This window comes from Platalea leucorodia (genome assembly GCF_965183815.1).
Source record: "Platalea leucorodia genome assembly, chromosome: 1".
Lineage (NCBI taxonomy): Eukaryota > Metazoa > Chordata > Aves > Pelecaniformes > Threskiornithidae > Platalea > Platalea leucorodia.
Window position 1 is genome coordinate 72,639,954 of NC_138823.1, and position 18,122 is coordinate 72,658,075.

Here is an 18,122-nt window from a genome sequence, read left to right on the forward strand (position 1 = left end):
CAGTTCTGATCAATGACTTTACCTAACAAGGATGTTCTTCTAGGAGAACCATTCCCGATATTGATTGAACCACCTGATAACTGCATTCAAACTAACTGCGGTTTTCAGCTCCATAGGCTAAAGCATCTAGGGAAAGTGTTAAACAAATACAACCTATACTGGAGGAACATAGTATTTTGAAGGAAACTTTCCCAGCCCCCACCAGATGTACGCTCCCTTGTAGTAGATGGACCAAGCCCCCCTCCTTGTGAACTGCTCACCAATATCAGCTCAGCTGATGTGTTGCGAGTGATGGTGTGCGAGGGAGGGAATGAACGATCGCTGTGATTAGCATTTAGAAGACTGATCAATCAGGCTAGTTTTAATCTTTAAAACAAAACTTTACTAGACCAACTTTCATTAACAACACACTTCATGCTAATGGTTTGTTTTACAATCTGCTAATGGTTTGTTTTACAATCTACTAATTGTTATCATTATGTATTCAAAGTGGTCAGTCCTTAACAGTCATATCCTACATGAGCTGTGAGGATAGAATACCGTCGTGGTGACGCTGTGTAGTTGGCACCAATAGCCAGTATCCTTGATGGTCTGAGTCACAGAAGTCAAAGTGAGCAGGCTCAAGAGCTCTTAAATAAGGAAAGCTGGAGCTGAAATGAACATCATCTTCCCTCAAATTAAGGACCTTGTCCTTTTATAAGGTGTTTTTGTTTCTGGACAGCTCCTGCCCCATGACCTCTGCCCTGGACTATATGCTGTGTGATGCTTGGAGAAGCATTACTTTTCCAGGTCCTGGCAGGTGCCTTATCCTGTTGCTTGCCTGTTTGGGTTTTTTTCCCCCTTCCTTAGTTGCTACTGCATTTTCTTGAAGCAAAAGCAGTCTTTTCCTAGCTCGTAAGGTTGTGTGTCTTCAATGCCTTCTTCCTCAACGAACTGCTTGTGTTTCAGGGGCCTTTGTTTTCAACCTGTGTCCCTATTTTCAAGGCCTTTGCTGCTGTTCTGTGATTAAACTCCACATCATAACAGGAGACCTGTGGCACTAAGCTCCTGGTCCCATGCCAGGTTCTAGTAACAGGCTTAAACATCTGGGACTGGAGCCTTGCACAGTTAGCATACAACTTGCAGCCTGTTATTAGCAATGGCAGTCCTATTTTTACTGAATACTAACTGAAAGGCCTCTGCTTTAGCTACAGACTGTTCCCTCAAGAATCGGTGTCCTTTGTGTTTACAGTCCTCATAGTGTAATGTAGATTTAATAAGTTACCTGGCGGCTGCATGAATTTATACCGCTGCTGCACCCCCACAATGAATCCTTAATCCATAGAAGAAGGAAAGGGACAGCTAGCAGTGGGAGAACATTTTTCAGCAGAACGTCTTCTTGACTTCTAACCTCGTTAAGAGGTTATGAGAGACTAATAAAATCTGTTCAAAAGATGAGCCTTAAAATTCGTAATTCCCATTAAATAGTAAGAAGCATGGACTAAGTAGATCTTTCCGGTTTTACTATGTTTTATAATTCCTTGTCACTTCCCCCCCAGCACTTATTTCCTCCCAAGTTTATGCTTAATAAATTATCTTCTGTATGTTTCACTCGTTTCCAAAGGAGAGGTGATCACATGGCTCACGCTCCTTTGTCTGCTCTACAAATGCCAACTACTTTTTTATTGTTGTTGTTTTGGGATTTGGGTTTTTTGTTTTTAGTTTTAATTCAGTCTAATTGATTAAGTTATTCATTAAACCAAGTGTAACTGTTGCTAGTTTTGAAGCCTTCACTTACATCTTTGAACCTGGAGAAGGGCTTTTGTGTCAGAGCTTTCACAGTTTTTCCAGTTATATTAGTTAGTCTGAAAGAAGGTATGGCTTTTTGTTTGTAACCTTGCTTCTTTTATATGTTTGAATCACTTTGGCTAATACATTCTTTCTGTATTCCTTCTGAATGAAATATTTGTAATGAAATGACTGTGCATTGCGTTTAGGATGCCGCCATGTGCCATGCCGTGCCATGCCTTTATGTCCTTAATGTCTCATGAAGTTGCTGCTCTATTCAGATTGATGTGTCTGCATCCATACATAAACTTATTTGGCTGTAGTGGGTATTCTGTGTTTAAAGGCATGTCTCAAAACTGCTCTTTACTATCTGTAACTAATAAGCAGTCAGTTCCCCAAGCCGGTACAAAATTTAATAGATTGTCTAGCATTGTTTGATTTATTTTCCATAATTGCTTGACTAAGTGATGCATCCCTACTCAAAATCACAACTTGTGTAGTTGTCTGCAGACTTTAAAAAGATTATGTATCTCATTACCATAAAATATTTTAAAAACAAATTTATTAAAGTAGTAAATCTATTATTTGATTTGAAGCTGTCTTCAGATTTGTTTCTACCTTGTGATGTTACTCCTTGTTCTTCATGTTTTAGCATTTCTGCTTTTGAAAAGATGACTTTTCTCTCCCAAGACAAGATCTTTTTTCAACTGATGGTGATGTTAATCGCAATAAACAAGTGTCACTGCATCTAGATTTTTTGCAATTTTGCATAATGAAATAACTTTGAGCATTGGGAGAAAAATTCTAAAACCTTGTCCTAGAAACTTGTCTTTGGTAAAGTAGACATTTTCACTTGATACTATCTGCTGTAATTTAGGAGTGAAGGAAGATGATTTTTTTTAAAAATATCTTCTTTGTATGGCTTGATGGAGATGAATCACTCTGTAAGCAGTTCTCTGTCCTAGCTAATACCATCCGGTGCTTGACTTTGTCTTCGCTTCCCCCTCCTTTTGCAGATCCTGGAGTCTCTGTGGATAGTGATGAGTCGCAATGTGAGCCTCTTGTTTACTACAGTTACAACATTAGTGACAATCCTCTTCCATAGTGGAACAGCTCTTCTCAACTTTGTGCTTTCAGTGGTAAGTAGTATATCATAGGTTTATGTGGTCCGTTTTACTGAAGGAACCTGATTGCACATGTTGTAACAATGAAAAATCAAACCTAAAGCATTGAAAACGTCTTCTAACCTTACCTAATACCAAAATTCTTTAAGATTTTGCAACTTCCAAATCTCTTGTTTGGGCATTCTAGGCAAAGGGCAAGATTTGTGTAACCTCCATATTAAGGAGCTGGCAGTCTTCCTAACATTCTATTCATGGAAAACTCTTGTTTCTGGCCTTGAAAATACTGAGCTATAACTTGTGATATCCCGCATAACTACTGAAGTCTTATGGCATGTCCTCATAAGCATATCCTTAAACAAGCCAGTGCTCTCGGAAAAGGGGAAAAAATGGTTACAAGGAGATGTCAGCAAAAGTAGTTATTTCACAAGGATTACCTTATATTCCCTTTTTTAATGAAGTGTCTTCAGCAAATCTGTGGGAGGGGGTTGTTGCATTGTTTTTAACCTCTATGAGCTCTTAATTGCAGAATGCTTCCTACACACAGTTAATTCTTATTAATGTTATTGCCCATGCTGAGTAGTATTCTCAGAAACCTTTTTATTGAAGGTATTATCTTTAAAGGATGTACTACTTTTTGGTGTATTATGCGAGCTAGATGTTTATAGTGTCTTTTGTTTCTAAATGCCACAGCTGTGTGGAGTAATTTATAATGGTAGAGGTAACTTCTTTCTTGTCAGCTGCTGTGACAGCTGTTACTTAAAAATAAAAATCTCCTAAAACACTGGCCTGGGACTTTTTCCTGTTTTAACTAAACAAATACTGATCTTGGAAGCTTGACTGAAATCCATGTCCTGGTTTTTAGTTCAGGATTCAAAAACATTTGTTAGAAAACAAAGTGTTTTGCCAGTTTAACTTCATTGCCTTCATTGATGCTTGCTCAGGAGGGAAGTCTGTAAACAAAGCTGCAAAATTGAAATAATGTTTAACAGCATTTCAAGGCAGCTGCATGGATTTTCTTCAATATTTGAAAATGAGCAGATCACAATAAGACTTAATGGAATGGCTGTCTTGAACTGAAGAAAATCACTGACACTTAATTTTGTTGTTCTCTAGTTATCTTTCAGTTAGTAAAGAAAAGATCGTATAGGAATATTTCGTTTCTTTTCTTCCTTAGTTCACAACTTCACCCTTGATGACACATTGAAAACAGTGTCTGAGAAGTTAGTACACTTAAAAATGACAAGTTTGGATAATAATTGCAGACTATTTCAATGCACTCATTGCTCAGACACAAAATTTAGCTCTAGATGCCTGATGGCTTATACCAAGTTCATTACGTGCTGTTGCTGTGATTCATGATGCTGCCTTTTTGTCTGTCAGCAGAGTCCTGCCACTTGCTGAGACACTGTGCAGTGAGCTGGTTTAGCAGAGCTAGTTGGGATATTGCTGTGTTGGAATTCTTTTAAAGATTAGATGCCATAAAGGCTACTCTGTTCCCTCCACTTCTGTTGTAGGTTGAACATGTTACTTAAAATGGTCATGTAAAGCTTTCCCCACCAAAACACATCTGTCCTGCACTCTTGGTTTCTTGGATTTGACCATGAGCTTCCATTTTGCACTCCTAGTGATCTTATATGTATAGGAAAGATCTGTTTTAATACATGTATAGGTTCTTACTGTAGATTCTTGATAATGGTAGCCTTTGAAATGCGAACAGCAGAACTTACAAATTAGAAATACTTTAACTTTTAAGACATAAGGCAAAAAATCACTGAACAACTTTGTCCTGTTAACTGTACTTTAAATATGCCAGTGTAGAGGGATATGCTTGCCTCCATTTCTATGCACAGATGTCATGTGTAAGTGTTGATGTTCTTGTAACTGTATGAACTACCTCTTTTGAAGGCATTTAAAATTTGTATGTCTACCTGAAGAGTAGTTACTAATGCTGCTAAATGCTGTCAGAGACTGCTATAACTTAGTCTTGTTTGCACTGTACATTCATAGGCCGTTGTGTCTATTCAGAGGCATGGTTTCTCATCTTTATGAAAGTCTTTTGCAAAGGTTCTTGGTACAAAAACTAAACAGATTTTCTTAAAACACAGAAAGGTAAATTAATAGAACCTGTTTTAACAGTGTTTAGTGTGGGTTTGTTAACAGCTTATGACTGAAAGAGAAAGGACTTAAATTTAGGCTATTCAGTAAATAGCCTGCACTAAATAAAGATTAATACAGTCCATTATTTGGGGCAATAAGTAAATGAAAATGCTAGTTGTTGTGAGAATTCAGTTCAGCCTTAGAGTACTTTTTAGGATAACTTAACTGAACTGTCATGGAGTCCACGTAGGAATAATATAACTGCTTCTTAATTTTGATGTGACCCTGGGATAAATCACTGCAGCTTTCTTAACTTTTGTGATGTGCATTGTTACTGAATCCCATTTGGTATTATGTCATTGTTAGATTTGCCTGCTGTTCACGTATCTTCCTTCAGAGCTAAAGGAAAACACCCTCCAAGTGAGGAGGAGATGATGACCAGAAGTGGCTTTAACAGTTCTTGTTCTTCTGGGGTCTCAAGGCATACTTGCATCTTTTGCTGTAGCGAGTTGTTTTGGTTTTTTTTTTTTCCCCAATAACTTGCTTTCCAAGGGTGGATATCTGTAACAATTTAGTTTTTCTTTAAGCTGAGATTTAGTATGAGCTGTTTTCTGCTCTCTTTTAGAAAGTCTTGAATTAAGAAGTTCACTGTTTCCTGGGAAAACTCTCACTATTCTCCAGTAAGGAGAAAGAGCTTTTGTATTAAGCTGATTTTGAATGTGAAGGCAGATAGTTTCAGAGGTTTTGATTGTTCTAGTTTAGTTGCTGCATCTTTGACTGCTACCTGGCCCAATATCCTTCCTCCATCTCCCTTTTTTTAATGCAGTTTTGAAATGGAATTTTTACATTTTGAATGGACTGAGCCCTAAAGCTAGGTAGGCAGCATTTGAGCACATTTTGTGTGTTGCTGTCATCCAGCCAGCAGCGTCAGCTGAAAAAGCTGACTCTCTTCAAAATGCCATGTCTGTGTTTTGACATAAGATATATTTAATGGGCTACTGCAGGAAGTTTTTTTTCTAAATGTGAAACAGAAGGAATTCTTTTAAATTATGTCTAGGTAGAACTGTGTTTAAAAGAAAGCACTACTCCAGTTTTAACTGTACTCTTATTTTTTCATTTTGTGGGATTCTTAGTTGCTATAGAAGAGTTTTTACTAGTTTGAAGTGGTATACACTAATTTAAATTTTCCAGCAAGATAATTTCTGAAGTGGTTAGCTTTTCAACTGATTACATTTCAGTCCAGTTTTAGTCATCTTGAATAAAAATTAAAATAGTGAATTTTATTTTGATAAATGGTTTAAAAAATTGTGCTTTAAAACATAAGTAATGCACACTTTGTTCAGAACCTCCATTTTGAAAAATACATCTTCGATCAAAACATTCAGTAGGAAGTAATCTGTGTAGCATATCCATCCTTGGTCCAGTAAGACTGTATTCGGATCCTCAACAGACGTTTGAAAACTGATCCTTAGTTACAAGAGTGCCACTTCTATTTCACTTCTGAAAACAAGTTCCTATCTGCATACACATGCACATGGATGTGTATATATATGCCTCTGTGTGTGTGTATATGCACACATGTATGCTCACATATGCACACACACACGCACTCTGCTCATACTCTGTTACAAAGATGGGAGGAGAAAAGCTCCATTTGCCTGATGGGCATCTATGGCCCTGTGGGGAACAGGCAAATTTTTGAGGGGGGGCGAGCCAAGAACAAAGCTTTTGGGCAGAAAACTGAGTATGAAAGGCAGATACAAAAATACTTCCCAAGTCTACGGACCTGACGCACAAGCAATTAAGTCATGTGTTTCTTGATATATGTGAAAATGCTGAATTACCATTTTAGTATAGAGTGTTTACCCATAGCTTTCTCCTTGAATTCAGTCTGTCCCCCCTCAAATTAGAGTATTTAACACTTTGGGCTACAGAACAAATTCTATAGCAAGGAATAGTAATCCATCAATTGTTTAACAATGGAAGGATCTTATTATTTTATCTTTGATGAATTCCTCCTCATAGTCATCGGCAGAATCTTTAATTGTTGCTTAGGGAACAATTTAGTTAATGTCTGAAATCTCAGATATCCTGTAAAAGAGGTCTGAAAATTTTCGAACTCTAGTTGATATAGGGTAGGAAATACCTTTTTGCTGCTGAATGTACCATTGAGGCTGTTCTACTTGTTTGAAGAGTCAGCAAGACACTTGATAAGAACTTATTATATTCTGTGACTGCTGCTTCTTTTTGCATTTCTGTATCTATTGAGTTGAAGCAAATATGTTAATTTCCCAAAATGCTGATAATCTAAAATTCAGTTGATTTTGTATGGTGCTGTGGTTACAGGCATCTTGTCTTCACAGGAATTGAGTTAGGTTTGTATCTTTTCCTAGCTTGTGGTTCAGTTTAACACCATTTTATTCCATTGCTGTTCATCCCCAGCTGTCGCTTTGGCTTTTACAGTTTACATGGGTATGTGTGTGTTGGTGCACAGTTACTCCTTAAGAAAGCATGATTTTTCTGTAAACACTGGGGAAGAACAGCTTTTCCAGTCAGTACAGGTGCTGTCGGTGTTGCCACTTGCCCCAGCTCTTATTCATAGCCTGCCTCAAGTCAGCCCTGTATGTTTCTCATACCACAGGGAATCAAGCTTTGCCTGTTTGCTGCAGTTAATTTGCTTGTTCCCTGGCTGCCGTATTCTTTTCGAAGGGCAACATCTTCAGAAGTTAACTGAGGCTGTCCTAATAAAACAAGATCCACTGGAGCTGAGCTGTTTTTCACTTTGTTTTTTCTAAGCGTCAGGATGAACGGTATTGTACTTAGACAATATGCTGCTTTCTGTGTTGAAAACTGCACTGCAAGAAGGATCTGTAGCTGGATCCCAGTGGAAGGAAGACAAAACACCACCTGGATGCCTGTTTCAGTACAGGGAGTTTTGCAGCGAAATCGGGAAATATTACAGTAGCTTAGGAGAAATGGCAGGCCCTATGAAGGAGAAAACCATACCTGCAGCATTACAGAGGATGCTAAAACCTGATTCAGTTTTTAAGATTTACTCATTTGAACTTGTAACAAAACATAGCTGATATGGCTACTGGCACTGGATTATTTCCTGTTAAACCAAGGCCTAATTCAGGTTGTGGGTTTTTTTGTTTGTTTTTTTTTTTTTTTTTTTTTATGATCTCAAAATGAATGTTGAGAGTATGCTGTTTAAATGTGCTGATGTAATGACTTCTTTTAGTTGATAGATTGGTTTATCACCCAAGGCAGAAGTTACACATCTGGGAATATGGAATACAGCCTACACCTATATATGACATTTTGGAAAGGGGTCACAGTAGGTGAACAGCTGAGTGTGACTTCCAAGTTAAAGGCTGGGAAGGTGGGGGGAAGTAGTAGTAACATGTCACTGAGTAGAAAGGAATTAGGAACAGAGACAAATGGATGGCATTCTTGAGACTGGTAATGGAACACTGCATGTTGTGCTATCTGCATTTTTTATTTTTTTTTTTTTTCCTGACCATGTTCAGAGAGAATACAGGAAAAGGGCATGAGGTGTCTGCAGACTGGATGGAATCCTTGAAAGTAAGAGACTTACGGAGGTCAGACTATTGGGCTTATCAAAAGATTAAGATGTGGTTTATTCTAGTGTATGAGTAGGTTGGAAACAAGGAAAGTGAAAGAGTTCTTTTTAATCTTGGGAAGAAACAAAAAAGATCTAAGGCTTGCAGATGAAGCAAAAATAAGCCATTGTTTACCACTGGAGCATATAGAATGAATTTTCCTTGTTTGAGGTATTCTGTATCAAGCTGAACACATTTCTGTGATGTACGCTTAGCCCAAGCTAACAGGAAAAGAAGGGAAACATAGTGGACTGCAACACACAGGAAGCTAATACAATCTGATTGTATTTTTTTGATCTTTAAATCGAAACAATGGAACTGCCATCACTTCTGCTGAGACTCATCTTCAAACTCACAGAAGTAGTGTTCAGTCAGGATTGCCAGTCTAATAAATATTATAAATTTTCTGTTTGTGAGTTTTTGTTTAATTCATATCTGATATCTAGCTGCATAATGACTCTTGAGACAACTCGTATTTATTTGGGGGTTTGTTTGTTTGTTTTTTAAGAATAGTTGTTACTATTCAACAATTCTTTGATCTGCCAAATATGCTGGAAAAAAAAAAAAAAAAAACCAACAAAAAAAAAAGTAGAATGTTGATGTTGATCTAGATCAACATTCTAGTTGTTTGATCTAGATGTGACTTTGGGAAGAGGCTGAACAGGGCTAAAAGTTTTATAACGTTTAGCTGTAACTGTTAAGTCCTTTGTGGAGTAGGGGAGAAAATTATTCTTCTAGCTCTGTGTTTCTCTGAATCCAAGCTTGTGGAATGGTATTGTGTGCCTTTCCAATGAAGTTCAATATCTGAAGCATAGCTGCATAGTGTAGTTCTGGAAAGTATTTATTGTCTTTTAATTTAAAACTCCAATTTGTTTTGCAGGTGATTTTTCTGACCACGCTGTTCTACCTATTGAGTTCCAGTGATGAGTACTACAAGCCAGTAAAGTGGGTGATAAGCTTGACACCTTTGTCTCAGCCAGGTCCCTCCTCAAATATAGTTGGCCAATCTGTGGAGGAAGCAATAAGGTATGTTGTTGATTTCCTGCCCTTTCTGGAAAATTACTTTTTAAATTTGATGTTCAACTACAAATACTTAGCAATTGCAACGGCTCGTGTTTCAAAGATGAGTTGCAAATCTCAAAGATTTTCACGAACCTAGCATTGATGATTTTTCCTCCTTGATGGTTAAAAGAGCAATTTGATTGGACTTGCCTCAAAAAAATTTCAGAGGTCTGTGCTGTAGTGAATACTAGTATTTTATAAAACTGATATACCCATCACATCCCTAACCCATCAGGAAGCAGTGTTTGCAGCTATGTTGGCATTAGCAGCTAACGCAGCTCAGTAGGAGCAGATTCATGCAGCAAAACAATTGAAATGGAGGACCTGACATCTGTGCTCTACACATTTCAGAGTTACTTAGTTTTGAACTATTTTTAGTCTAATCTTGGGGATTAAGTACCCATTTGCAGCTGGATTGTATTAGATGTGCTCCTGGAGTGCATTTTCCAGTTCAGTTTCATCTGAGAGGAATCTAGTTCATGATCTCCATGAACCAAATTACATCAAAGGGAACAACAGGGGAGCGCTCTCCTAATCCCACTTCAAACACTACTGTACTGCACCTCCAGAGTGCATCCACAGTGCTTCATGCTTAATTACCATTCTAATGTTTCACCTCTAAACTACTACAGTAATTGAAGGAGGATTTTTTGTGTTTTTTAAATATGGTTTACTGAGATCTCACAATAAAGCAATTTTTGGGGTAGTACAGGAATGTGTTTCATTCATCACAGATGAATGAAACTGTCAGCTTTCACCTGTTAGCAGCTTGAAATGCTAACACATTGGTAACATAATAAATGGATTTTAAATAAGGTATTTAAGTCGTAGCTCACTTTTTTGAAAAAGTTGATGGACTGGGCAAAGTCAACAGACTCCATGCTAAATTCTGTAGCCATTGTCTCTTACACCACTGCTTTCTGTGTCGTCTTGTGCATACGTACAAAACATGATTAGACTTTAAACCGGCAATGTATTAAAACTGCTTTCAAAACTCGTTGCCAAATGTTTGCCATTGTTCTGAGGTGTACTTTACAAAGGAGTGTTGTTATCTGTTACTGGAATTAAGCTGTGTCTGGGTACATTTTAAGAATGAGAAGGTTATATCATACCGCTTTAGATCTTGAACAACAGTGATAACTGCTGTAGTCATTTGAAATGAAGGGGCAATCCAGGTAGAAAGCAACAAATTCGGAATTCTGCCAAAAGTTAATAGCCCTTCTCTTGAGTGACTGCTGTTGAGTTTTCATTGATCATACGGTTAATACCTCAGTTCTTCCTTTTCTGAAGAATGCAAGCAGATTTAGAAGCTGAAACTTGTCTCACAAATTGTTCTTGTTAGCCCTTGGTAGAGGGCAACAGTGTCAAAAAATAGGATATGGCTTCTCTGGGCATGGATAATGGATACTCTGCAAGGAGAATTGTATTAAAAGCAGTTTTAAGTTTATAGGAAGGTCTGTGACACAGGTGACCCAAGATATTTGTCAGAGTTTAAAATGGTGGAAAGAAAGAAAATAATGTTATAGAAGCCTCAGGAAAAAGAGTAGGAAAGAGCCAGCATGCATCAGTAACTGCAAATACAATGAGAAAAAGCCAGTGTCTGGGGAATATGGAATGTGAAGCTGCTTGTCAGATGCAAGGGAGCTCAGTCTGTGTGTTTGCTAGGGTAGCCTGAATCAGTCATTCATATTTGTTTGTTGGGAGTAGCCTGTACTTTGGTGCCTTACTAAAAATTCTTGGCATGCTGCTTCTGAGATTTTCAGAAGTTCTTCTTTCTTGCTCAGTTGTACCTAAGGATTTTTCATAATGCTTCTACATTAGCTTGCATTCCACTCAGTACTCACTGTGATCTTAGGTATATAAATATGGAGAGTATATTAACAAATGGCCAATTTGTTGCCGTATGAAAAACAATTGCCACTGCACGCGATTTCTTCTGTCACAAAGTAGCAGCTATGCTTTGGTTTTGAAGATGAGTTGTTGGTAGATGAGTAGGAACCTACAAATGGCTTGTTCACCTCATCTATAAAAGGCACGCAAAATGGATGTTAATGCTTGGTGGTAGGATAGGAGGAAGAGGCTCCGTTTCTATTATGAATTATCAAATGATGAAACTTCCGTAGTCACTTTCATCATTAGACTGTGACAGCGTTACACAACATGGATTCAAACTCAAAATACTCATGCATTCAAGTTGACCAAAAGTCACCAGCTGTGTTCCAGCTCCCATCACTCTTCATCAGGACGTAGCACGTGCACAGAGCTGAGAGTGCATCTAACTAGTCCTGTCCGGCGGGCAGGGATCCTCCTGGCAAGAGATGCAGTTACATCTCTGGTGCTCATGGACCAAATGACATGAAAGTACTCTTTTTCCATGTTGTCAGTCACTTCTGTTGCTCTTTTACTTAAAATGTGTTCATGCAAAGCACTAGGGAACTTGGATACAGTCAGAGAAGTCTGTTCCTTTGTGTCTTCTGCCATTTATTTGTGAGGAGAAGAGCAAGGGGGAAGGGAGGGCAATCAGCAAATGGTTTCTGTAGCTCAAGAAATCCTTTAACTTGAAGCTGTTATCCAGCAGGCACCTAATCAAGCCAAGACCTTTCCCCATTGCAGTTTCTCTCATCGGAGCTGTGGTGTGATTTTTATTGTCCTGACTATAAGTAGCTATAGGTTTTGTAAAATATTTTTCTAATTCCCATGGTGATGAGTTTGCAAAGGCAGAGATAGTTCTCTGTTCATGCAGATTGATTTGTGAGCTGTATTGAAGTAAGAATAGCTTTCCAGCCTATTTTGACCAAGCGTTGAATCTGACTGTTTCTGTCACAATATCTTGGATGTTAAGTTTGCACTGAAGTAGTGGGAGAAAAAAAGATGCAGCTGTGGTGACACTGCAGGAGTTTTAAAGAAGTTGAAGGGAGTCCAAGACTTACCTGCTGCAAGCCATGGGATGAAACGTTCTCCTGGCCTTTGATAGGAAATCTGTTTGTCCAGGATGGAAGGGAGGCAAAATGCCAGCAGCACATATCAGGTGGTGGGAACCAGCAGGGATTTGCTAAGAGCAAGTCATGACCTGAGAGCTTGCTTGTCTAGCCTAGTGGTACAAGGGCAGAGTGGTGAATGACAGAAGATAACCTGGAGACACGTGAAGGACAAGATGACATCAGGGAACACACAGTACAGCATCCCAAGGACAAGTTGTGCTGGGACCAGCATGAGCCTTGCTTTGAGGAGGTGACTGTCCTAGCAGGATTAAGCCCAGCCAGCAACTAAGCACCACACAGCCACTCGGTCACTCCCCCCCGGTGGGATGGGGGAGAGAATCGGAAGAGTAAAAGTGAGAAAACTCATGGGTTGAGATGAAGACAGTTTAACAGGTAAAGCAAAAGCTGCGCACGCAAGCAAAGCAAAACAAGGAATTCATTCACTGCTTCCCATGGGCAGGCAGGTGTTCAGCCATCCTCAGGAAAGCAGGGCTCCATCACACGTAACGGTTACTTGGGAAGACAAACACCATCACTCCGAACGTTCCCCCCCTTCCTCCTTCTTCCCCCAGCTTATATACTGAGCATGATGTCATACGGTACGGCACAGCCCCTTGGCCAGTCTGGGTCAGCCCCCCTGGCTGTGCCCCTTCCCAGCTTCTTGTGCACCTGGCAGAGCATGGGAAGCTGAAAAGTCCTTGACCAGTGTAAGCACTACTCAGCAACAACTAAAACATCAGTGTGTTACCAACGTTATTCCCATCCTAAATCCAAAACACAGCACTATACCAGCTACTTAGAAGAAAACTAACTCTATCCCAGCTGAAACCAGGACAGTATCCACCCCTTATTCCATACCATTTACTTCATGCTCAGGTCCCACATTATCCAATACATCCTCATTAACCACCACCCCCTACCCATCCTTTGATACAATATACAGGTATCATTCCCTCAGTCTATGGACCGCCTCTGTGAAATGTCTATAAAATGTCCACAAACATCCACAAATGTCCACAAAATGTTCACTGAGTTCATTTAGCACATGACTTTGGGCTCCATCTGTGATGGTGGTTGCTCAGGACAGGAGAGGTGGTTTGTTGTGTGGAGTTATTGGGCACCAAAGCCAGCTCAGGTCGGGTCACTGCTGCACTTGCACAGCTTCTTGTAAGGCTTGTCCTCCATTGGTTCAGGTGGTTCCTGCTATGGTAATTCCTATAACATGCAACTCAAATCCCGGGTTACAATTTAAAGGTATTTCCATTACAATCTCCACCCCGGTCCCTTTGGGCCAGGTTATAGGGTTTAATATTGCAATGAACTTCTCCCCTTGCCCCTGCTCTGGCTTGGACTTATCCATGGACTGCAGTCCCTTAGGGGTGTACCTGCTCCAAATGGAGCCTTATCTGTGAGCCACAGTCTCTCCAGGGCTATACCTGCTGCGGCATAGACTTATCCACAGCCACAGTCACTTAGAGGTGCACCTGTTCCAGCGTGGCCTTCTCCATGAGCCACAATGCCTTCAGAGATATACCTGCTCCAGCGTGGCCTTGCCCACAGCCACAGTCTCTTCAGAAGTAAACTTGCTCCAGCATGGCCTTACCCATGGCCACATGCTTTGAGGTGCTCCAGCATGACCTCATGCGCAGTCACTGATGCTTCAAGGTGTACCTGCTGCAGCATGGACTTAACCACAGTCACAGATGCTTTGAGGTGTACCTTCTCCAGTGTGGACTTATCCTTGGGCCACAATCCGTTCAGAGGCATACCTGCTGCGGCACAGACATAAGCACGGCCACAGATGCTTCGAGACATACCTGCTCTGGCATGGGCTTATCCACATCCACAGACGCTTCAGGGTGTCCTGCTCCCACGTGGACTCATCCACAGGTCACAGTCCCTTTGACTCGAGTTCACACTGGAGTCAGCTGTAGTCACCAGTCAGGCCACCCCTGAGCCTTCTCTTCTTGGTGCAGACCAGAGGCAGTTCCCTCCTGCCCTTGTGTGCCCCTCACCCTCTTAAAGGGCTTGGACTAGGCCCATAACAAATCTTTCCTGAACTGTGGAGACCAGGACGGGACAGAGGAGTCCAGATGAAGTTGCCAAAGTGCCAAATAAAGAGAGGAGACATTTTTACTGGGGTTTTTGTTGTTGTTGTCTTATTTGGCATTTTTTAATGGTTTATTTTGCCCAGTCTTGAAAAGAACTCCTAAGAAAACACTTAGAAGGGACCTTAAGGGTTAAGTCCAGCACTTCTTCCTGAGAGAACTGTAGTCTTCTGCTTTTCCAAAAGAACAGCTATCTCCTAATGTCTTTGCTTGATCTGTTGCTACTCTTTGTGCACTGTCACTGGGTGTCTGGCTTCATCTTCAAGAAGTTCTTGCTCTTCTAAGACTTCAGGCACCCGGAGGAGAGGGAAGGATGCAAGAAGGGTGGAGCTTCTCAGCCTGGGAGCATAATTCAGTCTTTCTAGGCTTGTCCCAGGACAAGGAGGCACAGGGAAATGCAAGGGATGGCCTGCTGCTGGTTTGGTCTTTCCCCATGTTGCCAATGTAATTCTTTTTGTAAGCTGGGCATTTGCTTTTGCCCCAGATATCTGCCTTTGATGGAGTTGTCCCAGTTCTCACAGGTAAGTCCTGCTGGCCTCCAAGCAATCCTCCAGAAGGGGACCGACAGTGTTTGGACTATAGAACAAATGCAGTTTTGCAAACTGTTCATAAATAATTTTTCCCAATTTTGAGTAACTTAAATGATGAAAACGCTCCTATCATTTTAGAGTGAGCACTTGTGTGTGCTTTGTTGCCATATACCGCCTTTGCTGCTCCTGGTCGGTTGCATCTTGGGGAAGTCAGCATTTAATCTGCGGGAGGAGAGGGAAGATCAGTATTTGCATGATGATTCCATAAAAAACAGTAAAAAGCCTGGGAAGAAGATCACTACCAAAGGCATGTGTGACCACGGGGTTTTCTGACTGATGTATGAAGTATTGGTGCTACTTCAAATATTGGCAACTCATTCGAAATTACAATGCCAAATTCCATGCTGGAATTGAATGTGCTATTGCCTGCAGATGAGGCGGGAAATAAAAATTTAGGAAAATGTTAATAATCCTGAATACTGCTAATGCCTCAGTAGCAAAATAGCTTCTGTTCTCTAATAGTTTTGGTCTTTCGTGCCCAGTTGGTTTATCTGTTTCTCTTTTTCTTTAGTTTGCAATCAATCTCAGGTCTTTCTCACTCCAATTTTAACTTTCTTTGTGTGGCTACAGTTTGTTACTATTTCTTCTTCTTGATAAATGCTTCATTTGCCCTTTGCCTTTCTTTCCTCCTGCCATTCTGTCTGTTTGGTGGTTGTTTTTTTTTTTCTTTTTTAATTTTTATTTTTTCCTGTTTTCCATATTGCATAAGTGGATATCAGCACAAAAATGAGATGAATTAGGAAAGTAATATTGCACCTTCATTGTGTGCAAGAGTCTCCCTTGACTGGCAGTGGTGTTTAGTAGCCTGTGAATATAGTAAATACATGATTTTCTTCTGCTAAAACTACTAAAAGTCAGCTACAGGAACCAGTGGAGAAATGGGAATAGGGAGGGGACTGGTAACTGTGGCAGAAGGGTTATGCCAGAGTAGGCTGAGGTGCAGGAATTCTTTCGGCAGCACTCTCGGTCAGGGTTAGGAAGATTACTTGCTTTAGAAATGTGAGAAGCACTTGGACCAGTTTACTGGATTTAGATAATTTTAGTTCTCAATACTAGTTAGTGAAATTCTTCATTGTAATTATAATTATATTAATAATGTAGTATTTTGAGGGTTGGTGGGAAATCGTTATCTGTACAATATCAGTGTGACATTTGCTTTGTTCAGAAAGGTTCTGTAAAGTCTAGTTAGTTCATGAGTCACCCACCTCACTGCATAAGTAGGAAAATTATGTCCTTTACCCCTGAAATAGGGAGGTGGTGCTCTTGTCTGGATCTTGGTGTTTTGTTTTTCTTTTTTTTACCCCCTGAATGGATGAAGCAGTAATTCTCCAATTCACAGGTCTCCAAAGTAGTAGCATGCACACCTTTGCCTGAACCATCTTCCTTTCCCTGAGCAGCATGTCGTTCTCTTCCTGAATGCACCATACCCTTCTTCCCTGAAGCTCCCATTCTGCTTGCTCTGGTGGAGATATTGCACATTACTAAGTTGCATGTTGTCACGGCCTCAGTGCAATTTAGTGTGTGCGATACTTTCACATGAGTGCATGCACACGGGTATGGCTGTGGCTTAAAGTCACTGCGGCTTTCAATTTTGGTGGGGCCTAATTACATTGTGAAATGGTCTTAAACCCAGATCAGTATTTTGAGTGATGCCTTGAAACATCTGTTAGTGGAAGTTTGTTCTGTAATGCCAGGAAGATGAGTACTGTTTGTTTTCAATTTGAGAAGGGTTATCATTATTTGCTTCATTTTCTTCATTTGCCAACTACACCTCAATTTTGATCAGATTTTTCATTGGTTATATAAAAGTTGCTTAAAATATTAGGTGTTTCTAAAGAGGAAATAGTAATCATATCCTTAATTGAAATTTGCCAGAAAGTCAAAGAGAGATTTGATATGAAGAAAACCTATAGTGCCTTGATGGCTGAAATAGGTTCTTACTGTTTTTTCAACTTTTATTTATTAAATTTAAAGAGATCTGAAATGAGCTACCATGCCAACAAACAAATAAACAAAAAAATCTCAGCTGTTTAAACATCTGGCTGGTTTGCTGTGGCATCCCAGCAGTAATGATGGAGAAAATGAGATGGTGATACAATTCCCACAGAAAACAATAATCTTCCAGCATGTTAAGCTAATGCTTAGAAAAAGCAAAATGTGTGATCTTGTTTATTTTACTGCAACATTAATAATGTCCTTCAGATTAATTTTTCAAAGACAGCTGTTAACTGGTTATGTTTGACTGAATTATTGCATGCAATGTATGTACTTTAGGAGCAGGAGTATCTCTTGCAGAAATCTTTTTGTCACAGGAATGCATTTAACAGGACCTTAGTGAAATTTTATAAGCTCTACTTATGGTGTATGTTATGAGATGGGGATAGAATTGAAAATGATTCTGTCTTAATGAAATAATTTCCTAGTCTAAAACTGGGAATACTGTTTTGTTTTGTTTTTTTAATTACATGGAGGAAAGGAAAGCTTCAGTTGAGTTACTGAAAAAAAAATAAATAGAATGTAGTCTGTAAATCTAGAAGAGATGCTGTAATGTTTCAGTACATTTGCAGAACCAAACTGACAGTAACTGTAACCTGATTATCCTAGTGGGATAGATAGCAGTATTTATCGGCTGATTGGTTTAGTAGTAATAACCATATGTCTCCTCATACCACTGATTTAGTCGTAAATATTCTCCTATATGGAAAAAAAAGATTTTCTTTATCTGTATTTCCTTTTTCTTTTATATCAAAAATACTTACTGAACACAGCT

The 18,122-nt window shown here is 39.6% G+C and overlaps 1 protein-coding gene across 2 annotated transcripts in view; it reads left to right on the plus strand.

Moving 5' to 3' along the window:
- Positions 1-18,122, plus strand: part of TMEM245 (transmembrane protein 245) — a gene marked incomplete at its 5' end in the record, with an annotated part of 86,084 nt that overhangs the window by 51,976 nt on the left and 15,986 nt on the right. For both annotated transcript variants that reach the window (XM_082330234.1, XM_082330233.1), the window contains 2 exons: positions 2,784-2,906; positions 9,492-9,637. In XM_082330234.1, the coding sequence (XP_082186360.1) occupies positions 2,784-2,906; positions 9,492-9,637 (269 nt within the window). The remainder of the gene's footprint in view (positions 1-2,783; positions 2,907-9,491; positions 9,638-18,122) is intronic.